This window comes from Lissotriton vulgaris, chromosome 10 (assembly GCF_964263255.1).
Source record: "Lissotriton vulgaris chromosome 10, aLisVul1.2, whole genome shotgun sequence".
NCBI lineage: Eukaryota > Metazoa > Chordata > Amphibia > Caudata > Salamandridae > Lissotriton > Lissotriton vulgaris.
The window spans coordinates 414,259,743-414,277,778 of NC_141698.1; the positions used below are offsets into that span (position 1 = coordinate 414,259,743).

At 45.0% G+C, this 18,036-nt stretch overlaps 1 protein-coding gene across 1 annotated transcript in view; it reads left to right on the forward strand.

The window, feature by feature from the left end:
* The window catches only part of EME2 (essential meiotic structure-specific endonuclease subunit 2), a 162,327-nt gene that overhangs the window by 6,282 nt on the left and 138,009 nt on the right, over positions 1-18,036 (forward strand). Inside the window, exon 2 of the mRNA XM_086941244.1 lies at positions 11,832-11,968. Coding sequence (XP_086797370.1) covers positions 11,832-11,968 — 137 coding nt within the window. The remainder of the gene's footprint in view (positions 1-11,831; positions 11,969-18,036) is intronic.

An 18,036-nucleotide genomic window follows, 5' to 3' on the forward strand; every position in this document is an offset into this window, starting at 1 on the left:
TCGAAAACCATGCCAACTTCAGACTCAAACAGCTTGTTACGACTCCCACCCACTCCGCCGGACACACGCTCAACCCCATCTTTTCCGCCAGCGACCACATCACCTTCAACCACACCACCGAACACCACTGGACCGACTTTCGCTGCGTCCACCTCACCTTCAACAAACCCATCACACGCAACCACCGGCAACGAATCCCCCACCGCAGCTCGAACAAGGTCACCGAAGACCAGCTCTTCACCACCCTCGCTCGAGATCCACCGACACAGTCGCTTGCAACCTCAAGCAATGGATCGACGACTGTGCCAACACTCTCGCCCCGATCAAAGAACCCTCAAACAGACGCACTGACAGAAGCCAGCAGGTTCACCGCCGAACTATAGGAGTTCAAGCGGACATGCAGAAGACTCGAGAAAAAGTGGCACCACAAACAGACACCGGACAGCCACGCAGCCCTCAAGAAAGCCAGTCGCAAGCATCACCAACTCATTTGAGCCACCAAAGGGACCTCCTTCAAGGAGCACATCGACAACAACGCATCCAAGCGCAAAGAGCTCTTCAACATCGTGATGGAGCTCTCCAACCCAGCTCCAGTTCCAATGACTTCACGCCATCGCAAGACCAATGAAACTCCCTAGCCACCTTTCATTGCAAGATCGTAGACATCCACAACAGCTTCAACACCCATACAGCTGCCGGCACCACAGACTCACCGCCCCCCAGCCTCACCAACCTCCGGCTCTCCTGGACCCACATCAACGACAACAACACCATCAAAACCATGGACACCATCCACTCCGGCTCACCATCCGACCCCTGCCCTTGCCACATCTTCAACAAAGCAAACCGCATCATCGCACTCTAACTCTGGAAGATCATCAACAGCTCCTTCGAGTCCGCCACCTTCCAGGAAAGCTGGAAGCACGCCAAGATCAACGCTGTACTCAAGAAATCCACAACGTATCTAAAAGACCTCAAGCTTCCGGCCCATCTCCCTGCTACCATTCCGGGCAAAAGTAATCGAGAAGATCGTCAACAGGCAACTGACCCATTTCCTCGAGGTCCCAATCCGGATTCCGCAGCAATCACAGCACCGAAGCCACCCTCATCGCGGCCACTGACGACATCAGGACCCTACTGGAGTACGACGAAACCGCTGCCCTCATCCTCCTACACCTCTCGGTCGCCTTTGAAACCGTCTGCCACCACACCCTACGCACACACCTCCACGACGCAGGGATCCGCAACAATGCCCTGGACTGGATCACCTCCTTCCTCTCCGACAGAACCCAGAGGGTCCGCCTCCCCCCTTTGCGATCTAAAGCCACCAAGATCTCCTGCGGCGTACCCCAAGGATCATCCCTTAGCACAACCCTCTTCAATGTCTACATGGCACCGCTCGCCAACATCGTCCGATCACACAACCTCAACATCATCTCCTACGCCGAAGACACCCAGCTGATCCTCTCACTCACCATGGACCACGCCATCGCAAAATCCAGCCTCTACGAAGAAATGAAGGCAGTCGCCGAATGGATGCAGAACAGCCGCCTGAAACTAAACTCAGACTAGACAAAGGTCCTCATCCTCGGCACCACCCCCTCCACCAGGGACGACTCCTGGTGGCCTCCAGCGCTGGGAGCTGCACCAACACCCACAGACCATGCACACAACCTGGCATTCATCCTGGACTCATAGCTCTCAATGACCTAGCAAGTTAACGCCGTCTCCTCCTCCTGCTTCAACACCCTTTGCATGCTTCGCAAGATCTACAGATGGATCCCCACTGGAACCAGAAGGACAGCCACCCAGGCCCTCGTCAGCAGCAGACTGGACTACGACAACGCCCTGTACGCAAGAACCACGGCTAAACTCCAGAAAAGGCTACAACGCATACAGAACGCCTCCGCACGCCTCATCCTCGACATCCCCCGCCACTCCCACATCACAGCCCACCTAAGAGATCTGCGCTGGCTCCCAGTCAACAAGAGGATCACCTTCAAGCTCTTCACTCACGCCCACAAAGCACTCTACAACACCGGACCAGCATACCTCAACAAACGACTCACCTTCTACACCCGAACCGCCAGCTTCGCTCCGCTGACCTCGCCCTCTCCACTATGCCACGCATTCACAGGACGACCACCGGCGGCAGATCTTTTTCCTACCTCGCCACCAAGACATGGAACACACCTCCCCACCCATCTGCGACAGACCTGCTGACCTTCAGGAGACCCCTCAAGACCTGGCTGTTCGAGCAGTAGATGCACCCGCCCCCTCAGCGCCTTGAGACCCTCACGGGTGATTAGTGCGCTTTACAAATAATTGATTGATGTTGTCTCAGCCCGACTGGCCCCCTATCCAGAGCCTGCAGCCTCTTACCGAAGAGGCCGATCTACATAGAATAAAATTGGGCTCATGATGCTGTTTTGCACTCCGCACCTGTCCGCTCTCGTGCCCAAGGTGGTATACTATTGGTGCTGCCTTGGACCTTGCTCTCCACTCACCTTAACTCCAGGAGATTTGTCCTGTAAGTCACAGGACACCTAAGCTTTGCAGTTGCACAAATCCTTAGGGCAGTTCAGATAGAGCTTTCGTAATTTAATATTGCACTTCTGCTGTTCCAGGTAAATCTGTTTTATGTGTTCTTTAGTAAGAACTGCATGGGAGGGGTACTGTATTTATATTGTTAATTAAGATGCCGACCCTAGGCACTCTTCAATATTATAAGTATGTATTTTTTTATCTGTGGTTTCGATTTTGCGTTCTTCCCTACTGTGAATTCTAATAGATTTAAATAGTTATCTCAATGGGTTTGTACATGTGATGAATAATTGGTGTTTTTCTGGATCAACGTAATCGAAATAAACTATTTAATAAATGATCTACTTAACTAATTGGGATTTGCTGTGACTGGAGGGCACCTGCTGAATATTCCGTGGTGTTGACCATGACACACATGGGCCTCATTGTCACTGTTCTGAACAGAATGTTGTCTATTCATAACTCATTTAGAACATAAACGACAGCTCCTGTAAAGGAAACTGGCCATACATAACTGGTACACCAATTTCGAAAATGTTAGCTATTTCTCTGTCAGTGCATTATCTGGCTCACACGTTTGGCATTTACTATGTAACCATGACCTTTTGCGAGTTCAGTGTCCTTCATCGTCCTTGCTTTTCCTTCACTTCAGCTTTTAATATAGTCTTCCACCATAGGACGCCTAAACTGTCCTATCACTGTACTGTTAACATCTTACTCTCCTTCAAGTCTAACAGGAGCTTGGGGTGGCCCCCATTCTTTTTCATTCAGATTTTCCAATACATCATCCTTTTCTTCTAGAGGAACAGAGCTGTTCTCTTGTTTTTTCTATTATCGTATATTCTTTTCTTGGCTAATATTAAATTACATTATGCATGATGTGGTTTCCCTTTATTTGTAGATACCAGGGATATAATAAATCAAACAAGCAATGGCAGAGTCAAAAGTTTTGATGCATGCGCTCAAATACTGACAAAAGCAACACAAATTCCTGTTACAGTACTGTAAGGGTTGCGGTTGCTGGGGTAGCGAGCAATGAGGCAAAACCACAAAGTAGAGTATAGTGGTACTGGGGAATTGATTAAAGCAACAACGACAAAAGGACTGTAGAGCGACGTAAAGTAGCTTTTTGGTTACGCCAGGACTCCTGCGTGGTACATCCGTTGGAAGGTCTTCTCACTCTCAGGGGTCGTTGAGCGGAAAGGGAAAGAAAGAAAGAAAACGCCACATTACTGAACTACGCTGTTTATCTGACACAAGTGAGGGGTAGGGTAAGGGCGTGAGGGGGATCACCAGGGACCATCACCGGTAGTTGTGTTTCCTTTACTAAGGCGGCACCTTGTGCACTCCCGTCCCTTATCCACCCAACCGCCCTTTACCCGTTTCTTCCCACCGACTGAAAGAGCCCCCGTATACGAGCCCGTACCTTGCGGTGCCACACTTCTCCAGGTGAAGTGTGGCTGGGCGGAGCGTGGTTCCGTTGGCCTCCTGGCTATATTGCTGTCGGCTTCTCGCCGTCTCCTGCTTCGGTCTCCTTCAGCAATCCGGTTCCGGGTTCCTTCCGACCAGCGGCGAAGACGTCCGATGCTTCCTGTGCTGCTCCGGCGTTCGCGCCCTCGTGTTCGAAACCTCGCGTTATCAGGGCCGTCGTGGAAGATGATTGGACATCAGGGACGACGTCACCGATGAAGGCCCCGCCTCCGGGTAAGCCCAGGCGGCCGTGGAAGGTGTACGAACATCCTGTGTGCGCCGAGGCGGAAACGAAGAGGGACAAACATCAGTAGCAGAGTCGTGGCAGGTAGGAACCCCCTGACACATCCCCCCCCAGGATTTCCCCGATCGGGGGAAACAGGAAACCGGGACAAGAAGTCAGCATTGCCCTGGTCAAGACCCTTGCGGTGTCGAACTTCAATCTGGAAGGGCTGGCTAATTCAGCAAACTGTGGAATGAAGCGCCTGTAGTAGCCCACTAAACCCAAGAAAGCCCTCAACTCCCTTTTGGTTTTGGGATAGGGAAGGTCCAGGATAGCCTTTACTTTCTCTGCCTGGGGTTCGATCAGTCCATTGCCCAACACGTACCCCAGGTACTTAACCTTTTTGAAGGCCACTCTGGTTTTCTTGGCATTAATGTGGAACCCCGTAGTACGTAGACTAGAGAGTATGTTCTCGAGATGCTCTTTGTGCTCTTCCCATGTTTTACTAAAGACAACAATGTCGTCCAAATAAGCGGAAGAATACTGCTGGTGGGAGGATAGGACTGTATCCATTGCTCTTTGGAACGTGGCCGGTGCTCCATGTAGGCCAAAAGGAAGAACAGTAAAGTGAAAATGGCCTGAGGGGGTGGAGAAGGCCGTTTTCTCTTGATCTGCTGGATGTAGGGGAATCTGCCAATACCCCTTGGTGAGATCAATAGTTGTAATATATTGTGCCTCACCAAGACGCTCCAGCAGTTCATCCACGCGAGGCAGTGGATAAGCATCCTGTTTTGAGACCCTATTGACAGCTCGAAAGTCAATGCAAAAACGGATACTGCCATCCGGTTTGGGAACAAGAACAACCGGAGAACACCAGTTGCTTTTAGAAGGCACAATCACTCCAGAACTCAACATCTGGTCGATTTCGTCCTGAAAGGTTTGTCTTCTGGCCTCAGGGGTTCTATAGGGTTTTTGTTTTACTACAGTACCCGGTGGAGTGGGAATTGTGTGTACTGCTATGTTGGTTTTCCCGGGTTGGTCAGAAAAGACATCTTTATAACGGAGAAGTAGGGTCAGTATCTCTTTTCTTTGAGTCTCCGTTATTTCTGGGTTGATAGGGGTGTTGTGTACCGTGTGAGGTACGGTCTCAATAGTTTGTACCGATTGGGGAGGTTTTCCCAGCCATTTTTTTTAGGAGGTTAATGTGGTACATTTGGGTCTTATTCCCTTTTACACGTAACACATAGGTGGTCTTTCCTATTTTCCGGAGAATCTCAAAAGGTCCTTGCCACTCTTTCTTGAGCTTGTGTGTAGAGGATGGCAACAACACCAAAGCCCAGTCGCCCACATCCAATTCCCTCCATTTTTTTCCTTTGTCGTAAAAGGTCTTTTGTTTCTTTTGGGCTACAGCTAGTTGCTCATGGGCCAGCGTTCTTAGTTTATGGAGCCTAGTCTGGAGCTGACGTGTATAGTCCAAGAGGGCCTCTGGGGCTCCCTCTTTTTCCCAACTGTCCTTCGTAATCTCCAGTAATGTCCTGGGAGCACGACCGAACAGCAACTCGAACGGGGATGTACCCAGACTAGCTTGTTTTTGACTCTGGAGGACAAAAAGGGCCAAAGGCAACAACTGGTCCCAATTCTTACCATCCCCGGACAGAAGCTTCTTCAGCATGAGTTTTAGGCTACCATTATATCTCTCGACTAGGCCATCTGTCTGGGGATGATATACAGAGGTTTTAATATGCTTGACTCCTAGTTGTTTACACACTTGGGCCATGTGCCGTGATACAAATGGGGTTCCTTGGTCAGTAATGATTTCGCGAGGAAAGCCCATTCGGGAAAAGACTTCTACCAATTTCTGAGCGATGGCTGTAGAAGTGGCTGCTCTGAGAGGGAAGGCCTCGGGGTACCGAGTGGCATAGTCCACTAAGACCAGAGCATACAAATGACCTCGTGTTGACTTTGGTAATGGTCCAATAAGGTCCATTCCTACCCTGTCAAACGGCTTACCGATGATGGGTAGGGGGTTCAGAGGAACCGGTGGGGGAACGTAAGGATTTCTACTCTGGCAAATCTGACACTCCTGACAATAACGTTGTATCTGTGCGTATACTCCAGGCCAAAAGAAATGTTTTAGAATGGCCTGTCCTGTCTTTTCTGCCCCTGAATGGCCTGCCAATAAATGTGCATGTGCAAAAAACAGTATCTGGTCTCTGAAGTCGACAGGAACTAAGAGTTGTGGGGTGTCATCGGGTTTGGCTAACCTATACAACAACCCGTTTTTCTCAATAAAGGTGGGGAAGATTCTCAGCGAAGGATCCTGACCGGAGCGGGCGATTTGCCAAGCATTGGAAAGTGTAGCGTCATTCAATTGTGCTGTTCTAAAGTGTGTATCTCTAGCCCAGGGCTCAGGAACAAGCAGTGCATTTCGTGGATCAGTTTGCAAGGCATCCTTTAACAGGGCAGAAAACCCCGGGTTATCAGTGCCTATGATCACGGGCTCCGGCAGAGAAGGCATAACTCCCACCACTACGTCCGTTACAGTTCCTGCAGCGGTACACAGACTAACAGTGGCTAGGGGATATTCCCTAACGTCCCCATGAACACAGCGTATATGCACTGTTTTTTCAGCCATTAAACACGAGGGAGGTACCAGTTCTTCTCGTACAACCGAGTGTTTACACCCGGAGTCTAGTAGTGCCCTTACTACTTTCCCGTGTATGGTGACACTTACGTAAAATACCGGTCCAGTTTCTTCTGCAAAGAGAAGGGAATACGGTGCGTAACTGACATCCATGGGTTCTTCATCCCTTTCTTTTGTTTTTTTTCTGCAAAACCTCGCTATGTGTCCCCACTCTCCGCACTCGTAACATTGAGGACCAGGAGTAGGTTGTACCTCAGGTTTGGGATAACGTGGTCGCTGAGGTTCAAACAGCGGTTTTACATACTTTTTCTCGACTCTCGCTGGTAAGAGTTTCAGAGGTTCTTCTGGTTCTTTTACCGGGGGACGACCCTGGGCACGGGCATAAGAAGTGGCCATTTCAATGGCATGTTCTAGAGTTAGTCCTGCGTGCTGTTTCAACCAGCGTTGTGTGCCATAGGGGAGTGCCTCTAGAAATTGTTCGAGGTATATTTTATTCATTACATCGTCTATGTTACCTTCCTGTGGTTTCAACCAGAGGTCTGCGGCTGCTTTTAGTTTATAAAACAGAGTTTTAGGAAGATCCCCAGGAGTACTGCGTTCCTGTCGGAATTTGAGTCTGTGAGTTTCTTCATCTACGCCCAACCGGTCCAAGATATATTTCTTTACGACGGCATACACTGCAGTGCCGTCTCTATTGATCATTTGGTAAGCGGATTGGGCCTCACCTGTTGCAAGGGAGCAAGATAGAATGGCCACCTATCCCCCGGCCAAGCACTGGCCCTGGCAGCCCTTTCAAAGTTAAGGAAGAAAGCAAAAGGATCGTCACCCGGAGTGAACTTTTGTAGCGGAACAACAGTACCAGGGGCGTTCGTTCTGCCTTGACCCAACACAGTCATAAGTTGATTCTGTCCCTCAGCCAATTTCACCAGGTTATCAACTTGAGCCTGTATGGCGTTGGAAAATGTTGTGCGGTCAGTGTCAGCCTGAGTAGCGGTTTGGCCTATTGCCCACTCAAGTTTGTCCTGGGCCTCTTTCATTTGCTGTATCAGGGCTTCCATCTTGTATCAGAGGACGGTTCGAGGGGGATCCGAGTCACGGCACCACTTGTAAGGGTTGCGGTTGCTGGGGTAGCGAGCAATGAGGCAAAACCACAAAGTAGAGTATAGTGGTACTGGGGAATTTATTAAAGCAACAACGACAAAAGGACTGTAGAGCAACGTAAAGTAGCTTTTTGGTTACGCCAGGACTCCTGCGTGGTACATCCGTTGGAAGGTCTTCTCACTCTCAGGGGTCGTTGAGCGGAAAGGGAAAAAAAGAAAGAAAACGCCACATTACTGGACTGCGCTGTTTATCTGACACACGTGAGGGGTAGGGTAAGGGCGTGAGGGGGATCACCAGGGACCATCACCGGTAGTTGTGTTTCCTTTACTAAGGCGGCACCTTGTGTACTCCCGTCCCTTATCCACCCAACCGCCCTTTACCCGTTTCCTCCCTCCGACTGAAAGAGCGCCCGTATACGAGCCCGTACCTTGCGGTGCCACACTTCTCCAGGTGAAGTGTGGCTGGGCGGAGCGTGGTTCCGTTGGCCTCCTGGCTGTATTGCTGTCGGCTTCTCGCCGTCTCCTGCTTCGGTCTCCTTCAGCAATCCGATTCCGGGTTCCTTCCGACCAGCGGCGAAGACGTCCGATGCTTCCTGTGCTGCTCCGGCGTTCGCGCCCTCCTGTTCGAAACCTCGCGTTATCAGGGCCGTCGTGGAAGATGATTGGACATCAGGGGACGACATCACCGATGAAGGCCCCGCCTCCGGGTAAGCCCAGGCGGCCGTGGAAGGTGTACGAGCATCCTGTGTGCGCCGAGGCGGAAACGAAGAGGGACAAACATCAGTAGCAGAGTCGTGGCAGGTAGGAACCCCCTGACAAGTACAAAATAATTTCTTTGTGTATATGATACATGATTGAGGTAAATAATTAAATGTGTGATGACAGCTATAATATAGTCCCTCATGCATGCCAATGTAGGTGGATAAAATACAAAAACTGAGCTAAAAGAAAGAAGCTGAGGCAAAAATACTCCTGTGGGCTGATGCTGATCCAAGATGTGATTGACAATGTCTCAAGGTTTCTGAGCTAAAGAAGCCAATGGCTCCTTAAATTATGTAAATAATACACTATGTTAGCCATGGTCATTGGAGGTGCTGTTATACATCTAACCTAAAGAGGAAAGTGCTACTCTCTGTCATCCTTTTTAAGAAATAGGAACTTAAGGCTAGTGGGTGGACACACTTTATGCAAACTATTTATATATTGAATATCTACACAGCAATGAAAAATTCACTTTATGCACTGTATGAATAAATTCATCTGAGTACTGCAGCGACACTTCACTACATATTGTACCACCCTATCTTAATTGTATGCAGATATTAAATACATGAATTTTCATGTACTTTAATTGTATTTGTCATTTTTATAGCCCTTCTGCTTAAATTTGTACATACAATGTAAATTGTGGAATTTTGTTACTCTCTTAATCACCCCACAGACAGTTTGACCAACTACTGACCTAAGTTCTTCTAATGTTGCTGGCATCACATAAGCAGGTCCAAAATAACACAGATCATTAACATAAAACCATAGATTTAAGGGTACATTTTTTCAATGGAAGTACTGTTACAGATCAAGGGAAACTGAAATCTTGCCTATCTGTACTCCTCTGCTGTAGGAAGTCTGATCCCATGCAAATGGGCTTACATCTGTTGACTCCTCCAAGGGGGCAAAGGCACTCCAAACTGTGTCCATTAGACAGCATCTTTACACTTTGAAAATAATAAATTATTACTAAGTAGGTACCACTGGCAACTCTTCTCAGCTCTGTTGCTGAGCATGTGGACTTAATTCGCTGGCCATTTTTCTAGGCTATTGCTAGTCCAAACACGATAATGACAACTTCCAAAGCAGGGCCTACCTCCAACACTGACATGTAGTCTCCCTTGTCTTTCTGGCACCTCATTTCCTACCGATGACTTCCTATGTGGCAAGATGTCTCAGGGTATTGATCACCCTCTACTAAAATGTGTGTTAGATCAATAACTAAATGGTACAACTGTTTGCCCAATCCCTCCGTATTGTCCTCTTCAAAAATACTCTACTTTCTAGAGTATTCATGTAAACAATTGATTCAAACTTATTCCAACCTAGTCTTAAGGTAAACATTTAAAGAGATGTATGAATTAACTTCTGTTAGCCAAATTACTTTCTGTAGATTTGTGTAAGTAAGTGAGGTACAAATGTAAAATCAATTCAACACAATTGGTGCATCGTAAAGGAATGATTTATTTTATCCATGAATGAGCATTTGTTTTAAATTTAAATAGGTCTCTACATTTTCAGTTTAACAGCTATGAGGATGCATATATTAAAAAAACTGGTTACACAGACGTACACACATCCCCCACCTTCCCCCGCTTCTCCTACCCCAAATAAAATATCCGCAACAGATTCAACTACTGGTTGTAAGTGTAAGAAGGCACAATATACATATATTTTGTGAACTCAATCACAAAGTCAGTTTTTCAACTCCAATCATATGAAAAGGCAAATATTTAATCAGGACGCGTACTCCTTTTTTCTGTTTAGGAAATGAAACTGTTTTATTCATGAAATTCACAGGGTCTTTCCATAAAGGTCTATCTAAATTAATTGTCATGAAGGCCACTTAATAATGAAAAACCGTGATTTATTGGCCGCAGACTCCAAACTCTCTCAGCAAACTTAAAAGATTATGGAGTTTCTTGGTTTACAAATTGCTTTCTCTCAATTTCACACCCATCTATTAATTATCAGAATGGCATTTTTAAGTTCCACATTTGTCCAGTCACAATTCTGCACATCAATGAATGTCTGAGTTCATTCATCTTAGCCTGGCTTCTGCAGACAATGTTATAGCATAGAAAGATGGCAACTATGCAATTTTAGTTTAAACTTGAAGGAGATAACTACAAGTGGAGTCACAAATGGATTGGCATATGGACGTCTTTGGGTTGCAGTGGGCGAGCAGGCTTTTTAACAGGTCAGTGGTTTGATGTGACTCCAGGGATGACTTTACCTTTCATCTTTGCTCGGTCAATTTTGAAAAATAACATCTGTTTTTTACCGCGCTAGAAAACAACACAACTATAACTGCACCCTCACATTATTGTTATCCTGCTCTTCTTGGAAATTTAGAGGTCCCTGGAAAATACACACTCCATCTTACATGCCTACTACCATTTACTATATTTTGTGTGGCACGCACCAATTTATGACCTGTCAGTTTCTGTGGCCTCCCATATTAGTATATAGGTGTTCTCACCCGCCCCAAATGCACCTTCTTTACATTTCTCCACAAATATATGTATAGCATTTCAGCGTATACTTATCTACCAGCATGTCTAACCTCATTTCTATTGTAATCCCCTCTAGGAGGAAAGATGGATTCAAGGACTATAGCTGCTCACTTCCTGGCTGCTCAGCACAGGTTTTAAAGTGGAAAATATTCTTAGGGTTTTAGTGCTATTGTGACATTCACATTGGGATCTAAAATGGTACTACCAAGTCGCCAATGAAAACAATATTTGCACTGATTTTCAACCCTACTGATTAGCTTCAGGGATGAACTTTAACAGTTGACCTTAACTTAAAAGGCTGACAGACGCGTGAGCGATTGCATCCCTTGAACATTATCTATCTAAATTATGTTTAGATAGTTTGATGTGAGGGAATGCCTTTGCTTACAAACCTCCAAATATAGGGTCACTACATTGTACATTACAGCCATCCCAAGTAAAATTAAAGAAAAAAATGAGCTTCGCGCAGCAGTTGAATTGCAAGAATCAAACTGAGTTTTTCAACTCTGAGTCAATGAGGCTTTTGCTCTACGTATAAGTTTAGTAACAATCTTCTTCATCCTTAGGTATTCTGGAAGATGGTGGCTCAGATGAACTGTTGGAGACCCTGAGTTCATTGGACTGTAGATATTTTATTGAGCCCCAGCAAGTGCCGCAAAGCATTACCTGGAGGAGAGAGATGCCACCAGGTTGGTCTGGCATGGTGAGTATCTTAAACAAATGTTGTCTTTCATCGGTCTGTGCTTTATACTTGTAGCATGTTGCAGGATTCATGGCTGTGTCTGCACATGCGAGTAGGCACATAATCAGGCCCAGCACTTCAGAAACGTCTTGAATTAGCATAATTCAGCATATGAGATGGTTACTAGGCCGTGATTAGAATGTCTAAGTAGATCACCGTGTAGTTTGCTGTAGTTTTTGTATAGCTAATACTTGCTTCATTTCAATGTGACCATTTACTGTTAGAGTGTAACCAAGTCCCTCTGCTCTTTTCTGGATGAATGACATGCACACGTCAGTGTGATTGCTTAATAAAGTCCTGAACTGTATTGACAGGCTACCATTGATTGTCTAAAGATATTTTTCCAAGTAACCCCAAGATGATATTTTCAACAAGGAGCTACAGGGGTTCTATAGCAGCCAGGTCAAGCCCCCACTCACTGATTCAACACAACTGAGTGGCCTGACGCTGTTATTAGAACAGTTCTGAACGTATTTCAATGTCTATGGTAGCGTCATATTTTGGCTTGCTTCCGGGCTGTTCAATTTTAATATTTTGTTCCCTTTTCATACACCCTGATGAGTAGTGTAGTGTATAATAAAAGAAATCACCAAAGATGTGAAAAAATGTGAGAAAGGATGTGGAGTACCTCACGGAAGTAACACCATGGGAGTCCACTGGTTGGTTCTCACCAGTAGACTCAGGTTCTCATCATTAGCACTACCCCATCCAAAATAAAAAAGAAGAAAGAAAAGGAAGTGTTGTGATGGTGAAAGAGAAATATGCACCACTGGTAAATGTGCTGGTGCTACGGAGAAATATCTCCATGCAACTCCGTACTGACCCAAAATAAGGTGGGCCTATAACTTAGTACCACATTATATGGAATTAAAAGCGAGCTACACCACCACTGGCTTTACCTCTTTATTCTTTGCCATGGGGTTGCTCACTTTAAAAGACACTGTGTTGCCTTCTAACTCCTTAGAGGGCCAACATGTTTCATTGTCTTTATAATTATGCCAATTTCGTTAGGGTGAGGGTCAGTATTCACCACATTGCTTGAATTTCATCTATAGGTAACCTAGGGAAGAAATTTAAAAACAGACAACACACATTGAGTGCAACCATTCTAAAATAGCCAGACCTTGGTCATTAGTCCTTCAACACTGATATAATCCTGCACATTGAATTACCGTTTGAATGCCCGACAGTGGCATACCCAGGGCCGTTTCTCCCATTAGGCAGGACTAGGCGGCTGCCTAGGGCGGCAAAAGGGGGAGGGCGGCAAAAAGACGAGTTTCGGAATCCCCAGTACATTCAGCAAGTGGGTTTAATCTACAGTTCAAGAAAAAAACACGCAATCTTGTCAAAATTACTTTGTTAATTAACCGAGATACCCTGGCAACAGAATACCGTCACATATTAAACATGACCCTGTCACCTATGTGTTCCTGCAGGCATTAACGTTTCCCTCCTTCAGCACGCGATAATTGCTCTCAAACCGGCAGATTGCACAACTGTTTTACTTGAAATCATGATATGCAGAAACTGGCCATTCAAGTACGTAACTAACTGGCTTTAGTTGATCGATGCAGTTCTCTTGTTTTGTCTGCTTCCTGAGCACTTTGATTGCCTGTTTTATGTACATAGGATACAGTGATATCAGTTATATTTCTAGAAAAACATAGCCAGCTATTCATTATACAGATATATGCATGAGGTTAAATATAGATGAAAATTCATGATGACGGTGTTAAAAGGGCAGCAATATAGTTCCAAAAAAGTAAAGGTCTGAAAAACTGCTGTGAGGGACAAACAGCTTAAATGTATTTTTATATCTGTTTATTTCGTAAGCGAAGGTGCCTTTTGAACATGCAGAACTTGCTATTTATGAGTTTATGCCAGTTGCTGAGGAAAATATGGACTATTTAGCACGTAATATACAGAGGTTCTTGGGAGCTGGAGATGGGCTGGAAATAGTAGTAACTTTCAAACTAATTATTTCAAGTCTCCTTTCACCTGTCCTTTCCCTGTCACCTTCCTTGTATCAGGCCCTTGGTACTAACTCTGAGCTTTAATAGCTAGCCGAGTCAGGGGTACCTTCAGGCACCCCTGACTTGGCTAGTAGCCATCCAATCCTGAGGCACAGAGGACCTCCCAGTGGACTTGACAGTAACAGGAATTGCAAGCTTCTTTCGAATGAACACTCCTAATACTGCCCCAAAAATCTTGTTTACTTTCTATAGGTTCCAGCCATTGTACTTACCTTAGCTCCTCTGTAGCCAATAGGAAGATGCTGAGAGGTCAAGAGTTGTACAAGAGATCAACCCTGTGATGCTATTGGGGTCACAGGGAGTGTGATGTTCTCCTGGTCTTTTGTTGAATCTAGATAAGGTAGACGTGGCATTTTCTGTTGAAAATGCTTCCATAATTCACATTCTAAAAAATATATATTATCAATCTAAAAATGAAAACGAAAATAAACAACAGCGAGTATATTAAATGCACACGCCTGTGAAAGAATTTCAGACTTGGGCATAATTCTGAGTACAAATTTGCTTTTACAAGTTATTGCATTTGATAAGTGTATGATAAAAGTGAACACAAATCGCTTAAATACCAAACTGGGTCAATGATTCCCTTTCAACTAGTGAAAGAGAAAAAACATGTATTTGAAACCTTTCCCTTATAATCTCATTAAGGTAGACTGAAAGGCGTGAGTGGGAGTGACAATCTGTATTCCGAATCCTTGTACCTTTGTGAACACCCAGGCCTCGAGGTGCAAGTACTAAAAGGAACGTGTTTTCTGCACAGTCTTCATAAAGACAATTTCCTCGGGTAACAATTTTTCACTCTCCACAGGTACTAATAGTGCCTTTAAAAATAGGAAATCCAACAAAGCAATTCTCCTTCCAGCAGAAACATTACCCAGTTTTCAAGAGTATATTTATTTAATCATAGCCAAGACATCATTAAAGAAAAAGTTTATGAATGAAATGTTTGAATTATTCTCATCCGCTGGAAACAAATCTGGGTTTGAAACCAATTGATCAAATAGCCCAAAATGCCCATTCAGATTGAGGCCAGACGTATTCAAAACATCCATAGTCATGTTCTAATAGGAGCAGTCCAGTCTGAACTAATAGGTCAGATCCCACCTATATGAGAACACAAGTAACCCCGCACTGGTGTTGGCCTTAAAGGGTCTCCTTCCTCAGTGAGAAGCAGCTTAAGTCATACTGCAACCTGAGCATGAGTTCTAGGTCTGGGAATACCCATCATACTCAGAACATCTCACAGGGAAAAACAAAAAAGGCACGGGTGGGATCTTTCTATTAAATTCAGCCACTGGTAACTAAATGGTGCATCATCCAAATTCATCCTTTTTTTCACCCACTAAGCCACTCCAGCCATTTTCAATTCAGTCTTGGGTGAGAGGGGTCAAAAAATTAATGAGGATAGGCAATGCCAATGCAGTCTGGTTGAGAGTCAGAGCACAAGCTGAGCCATCCAACAGCCGGTCCAGTTTGCAGTGTTTAATTTGTTGTGAATTTCAGTTGTATTTAATGTTTGATGTGTTTTTCTTCTAGCCTGGATGACAGGGGGAGAGAGTGATGGTAGTAAAAGGGAGGGGGCGGCATTTCTCAATTCTCGCCTAGGGCGGCAAAAGACCTAGAAACGGTGACCCCCTTTCTTAGTCACTCCTACGGTACAAATCCCCTTGCCGCTTCCTGACAGCCTGCCAAAAAGAATACACATATGTTAATCTTGTGCTCGGGTGTGGTACCTTATTTCTGCCTTCCACCCGTAATGCTAACTCCATGTGTTTTACCATGAAGGTCACAGTTAAGAGACCTTTGATTACAAGGATAGCGAATGAATAATAACAAATAAAGTATATTATTATTCTGCACATTCATTTATATTTTTAACTATTCTGTGCTTATGTCTCTAAATTGTTTCCTTTTTGATCTTGCCTACCAGAGCGCATGTCAGAAACACATACAAATACACAAAGAGTGTGATTTGGATCACTACCCCTTCAGCTATTGTTTGTTTGAGCTATCTTTCCTATTTTGTATCAACCAACAGTAGTATTGTAAAGCTATATATTTTTTGCAAAGGAGATTGGAAAAAGAGCCCGTTTTCAGCATGACATGTATATGTAAAGCTGTATTTGGAAAATATTTCAAGCAAGGGACAGTATTAAGAATAAAAGCCATTCTTCCTACTCCTTTTTCCCCGTCCACTCTTATTTTTGAAATGCTTAATTTGTGAGGATATATGATATATGAAAAGAAAAAAATAGCCAACTGTGTTATCTGACCCCCTGAGCATCATTAGTATTGCAAATGAACCTATGTATCTCTGCTTTCTGGATAGTGCATGTTCAGTGCCACTTATAGAAATGAAGGGGAGGTCTGGGCATTCATGCTGGGGAGAACGTTCAACCTTTGTAACACAGAAAAAACGCCTCACAAGCTGTTGGTAGCATCTTTCATGCTGGTCCACCCAAAGACACTTAAAAGACAAACAAATATTGGTGCTATTTTGGTTCATTGCACTTTGCATTTTTCCCATTTATGCACCATGTGCAGCTTATGTGTGTCGCTTTCAGTACAGCTGTGGAAATGTAAATCAACTCTACAACCACCGGTTATTTCACCATTAAGCCTATCATGTACAAGGATTTTAGATCATTGTATACAGGCTCGTACCTTCATTGGTAAGATTTGAGGGATGTGAATCTCACATTTTCCAACTAAAAAAGCAGTGGGCAACAGGATGGATGGGTGAGATGACCAAGGTTCGGGATAGAATGTTTCCTTGGTGGGCCTTTGTCTAGAGTGGCACAGTAGACGAAAAAACGGGGTTGGAATGCTACCCGAAGTGTTTGCCACTGGTTAGACTATTTGCAAACCTTAATCACATCAACCTTTAGGTGTTTGGTTTCCAGTATTATGCTTGGGAACTTTGGATTGGCTCAGCTTTTCAAGCCTACTTCTGTCAATGTTTGTGAATTCCAAAAAGTAGTACATTTGCACCCAATGAAGGAGTACTTTTATGGGTGCTGATTTACTACGTTTATTTAGTATGCCAGCCACTGTTTATATATGTAATGTAAGGGACATTTCTATCGTGCAACTTTCACTCCAAGGAGTATCTTGGCGCTCACACAACTCAGATGGAAGAGTTGGAAGGAAAAGGGAAGTCCTGCATTCTACACCACAATTACACCAAAGTCCTACACGTAGCGTCGGGCAAAGAGAAAATCCAAGTTTTTAATGCCTTCCTGAAGGGGGCTTCTTGAGAGAAAGAGCGTAAAAAGAGAGGAAGCTTATTCCAGGCCTTAGTGCCCAGTACAAAAAGGGATTTGCCACCTTTTGTGGCCAGCTTGAAACGGGGAAGGGTGAGTAGGTTCTGGCTGGCAGACCTCAGACAGCGCGTAGGGTGATATCTTTTAAACCCATTGCGTATATAGATTGGGCCCCGTTGGTGAAATGCCCTGAAGGTAATTAAAAGAAGTTTAAACAAAATTCTTTTACCTATTGGCAGCCAATGAAGAGTGTTAAGTGCTGCTGAGGCTGACGACGTACGAGGCCAACGCAGTACAAGGCGGGCTGCCGCATTTTGGACCATTTGTAATCTGTGGAGAACAGTTTTATTAGCTCCAACATATAATCGGTTACAATAGTCCAGCCTAGAACTTATTAAGGCCACTGCGACTGTTTTCCTCGCTGATAACGGAAGTAGATCGAAAAACTTCCTCAGTGCTTTTATGATCTGAAAGCACATGTCTGCTACTGCTACAGCCTGGGGCTTAAAAGATAGTTGGTTGTCAAATTTAATGCCCAAATTGCGAGCAGAAGCGATTGTATTAGGGGGTGCTTCTGCTTCCACTGGCCAGCACATTTTTGGGGAAAAGAGGTTGTGATTCCCTATTGGTAAAATTTCTGTTTTTCCGGCGTTGCACTTTAAATGGTTGTTAGTCATCCACTTAAAGGTTGCTGCAAGACATTCCTTGAGATCTTCTTCGGCACCTGGCCGCT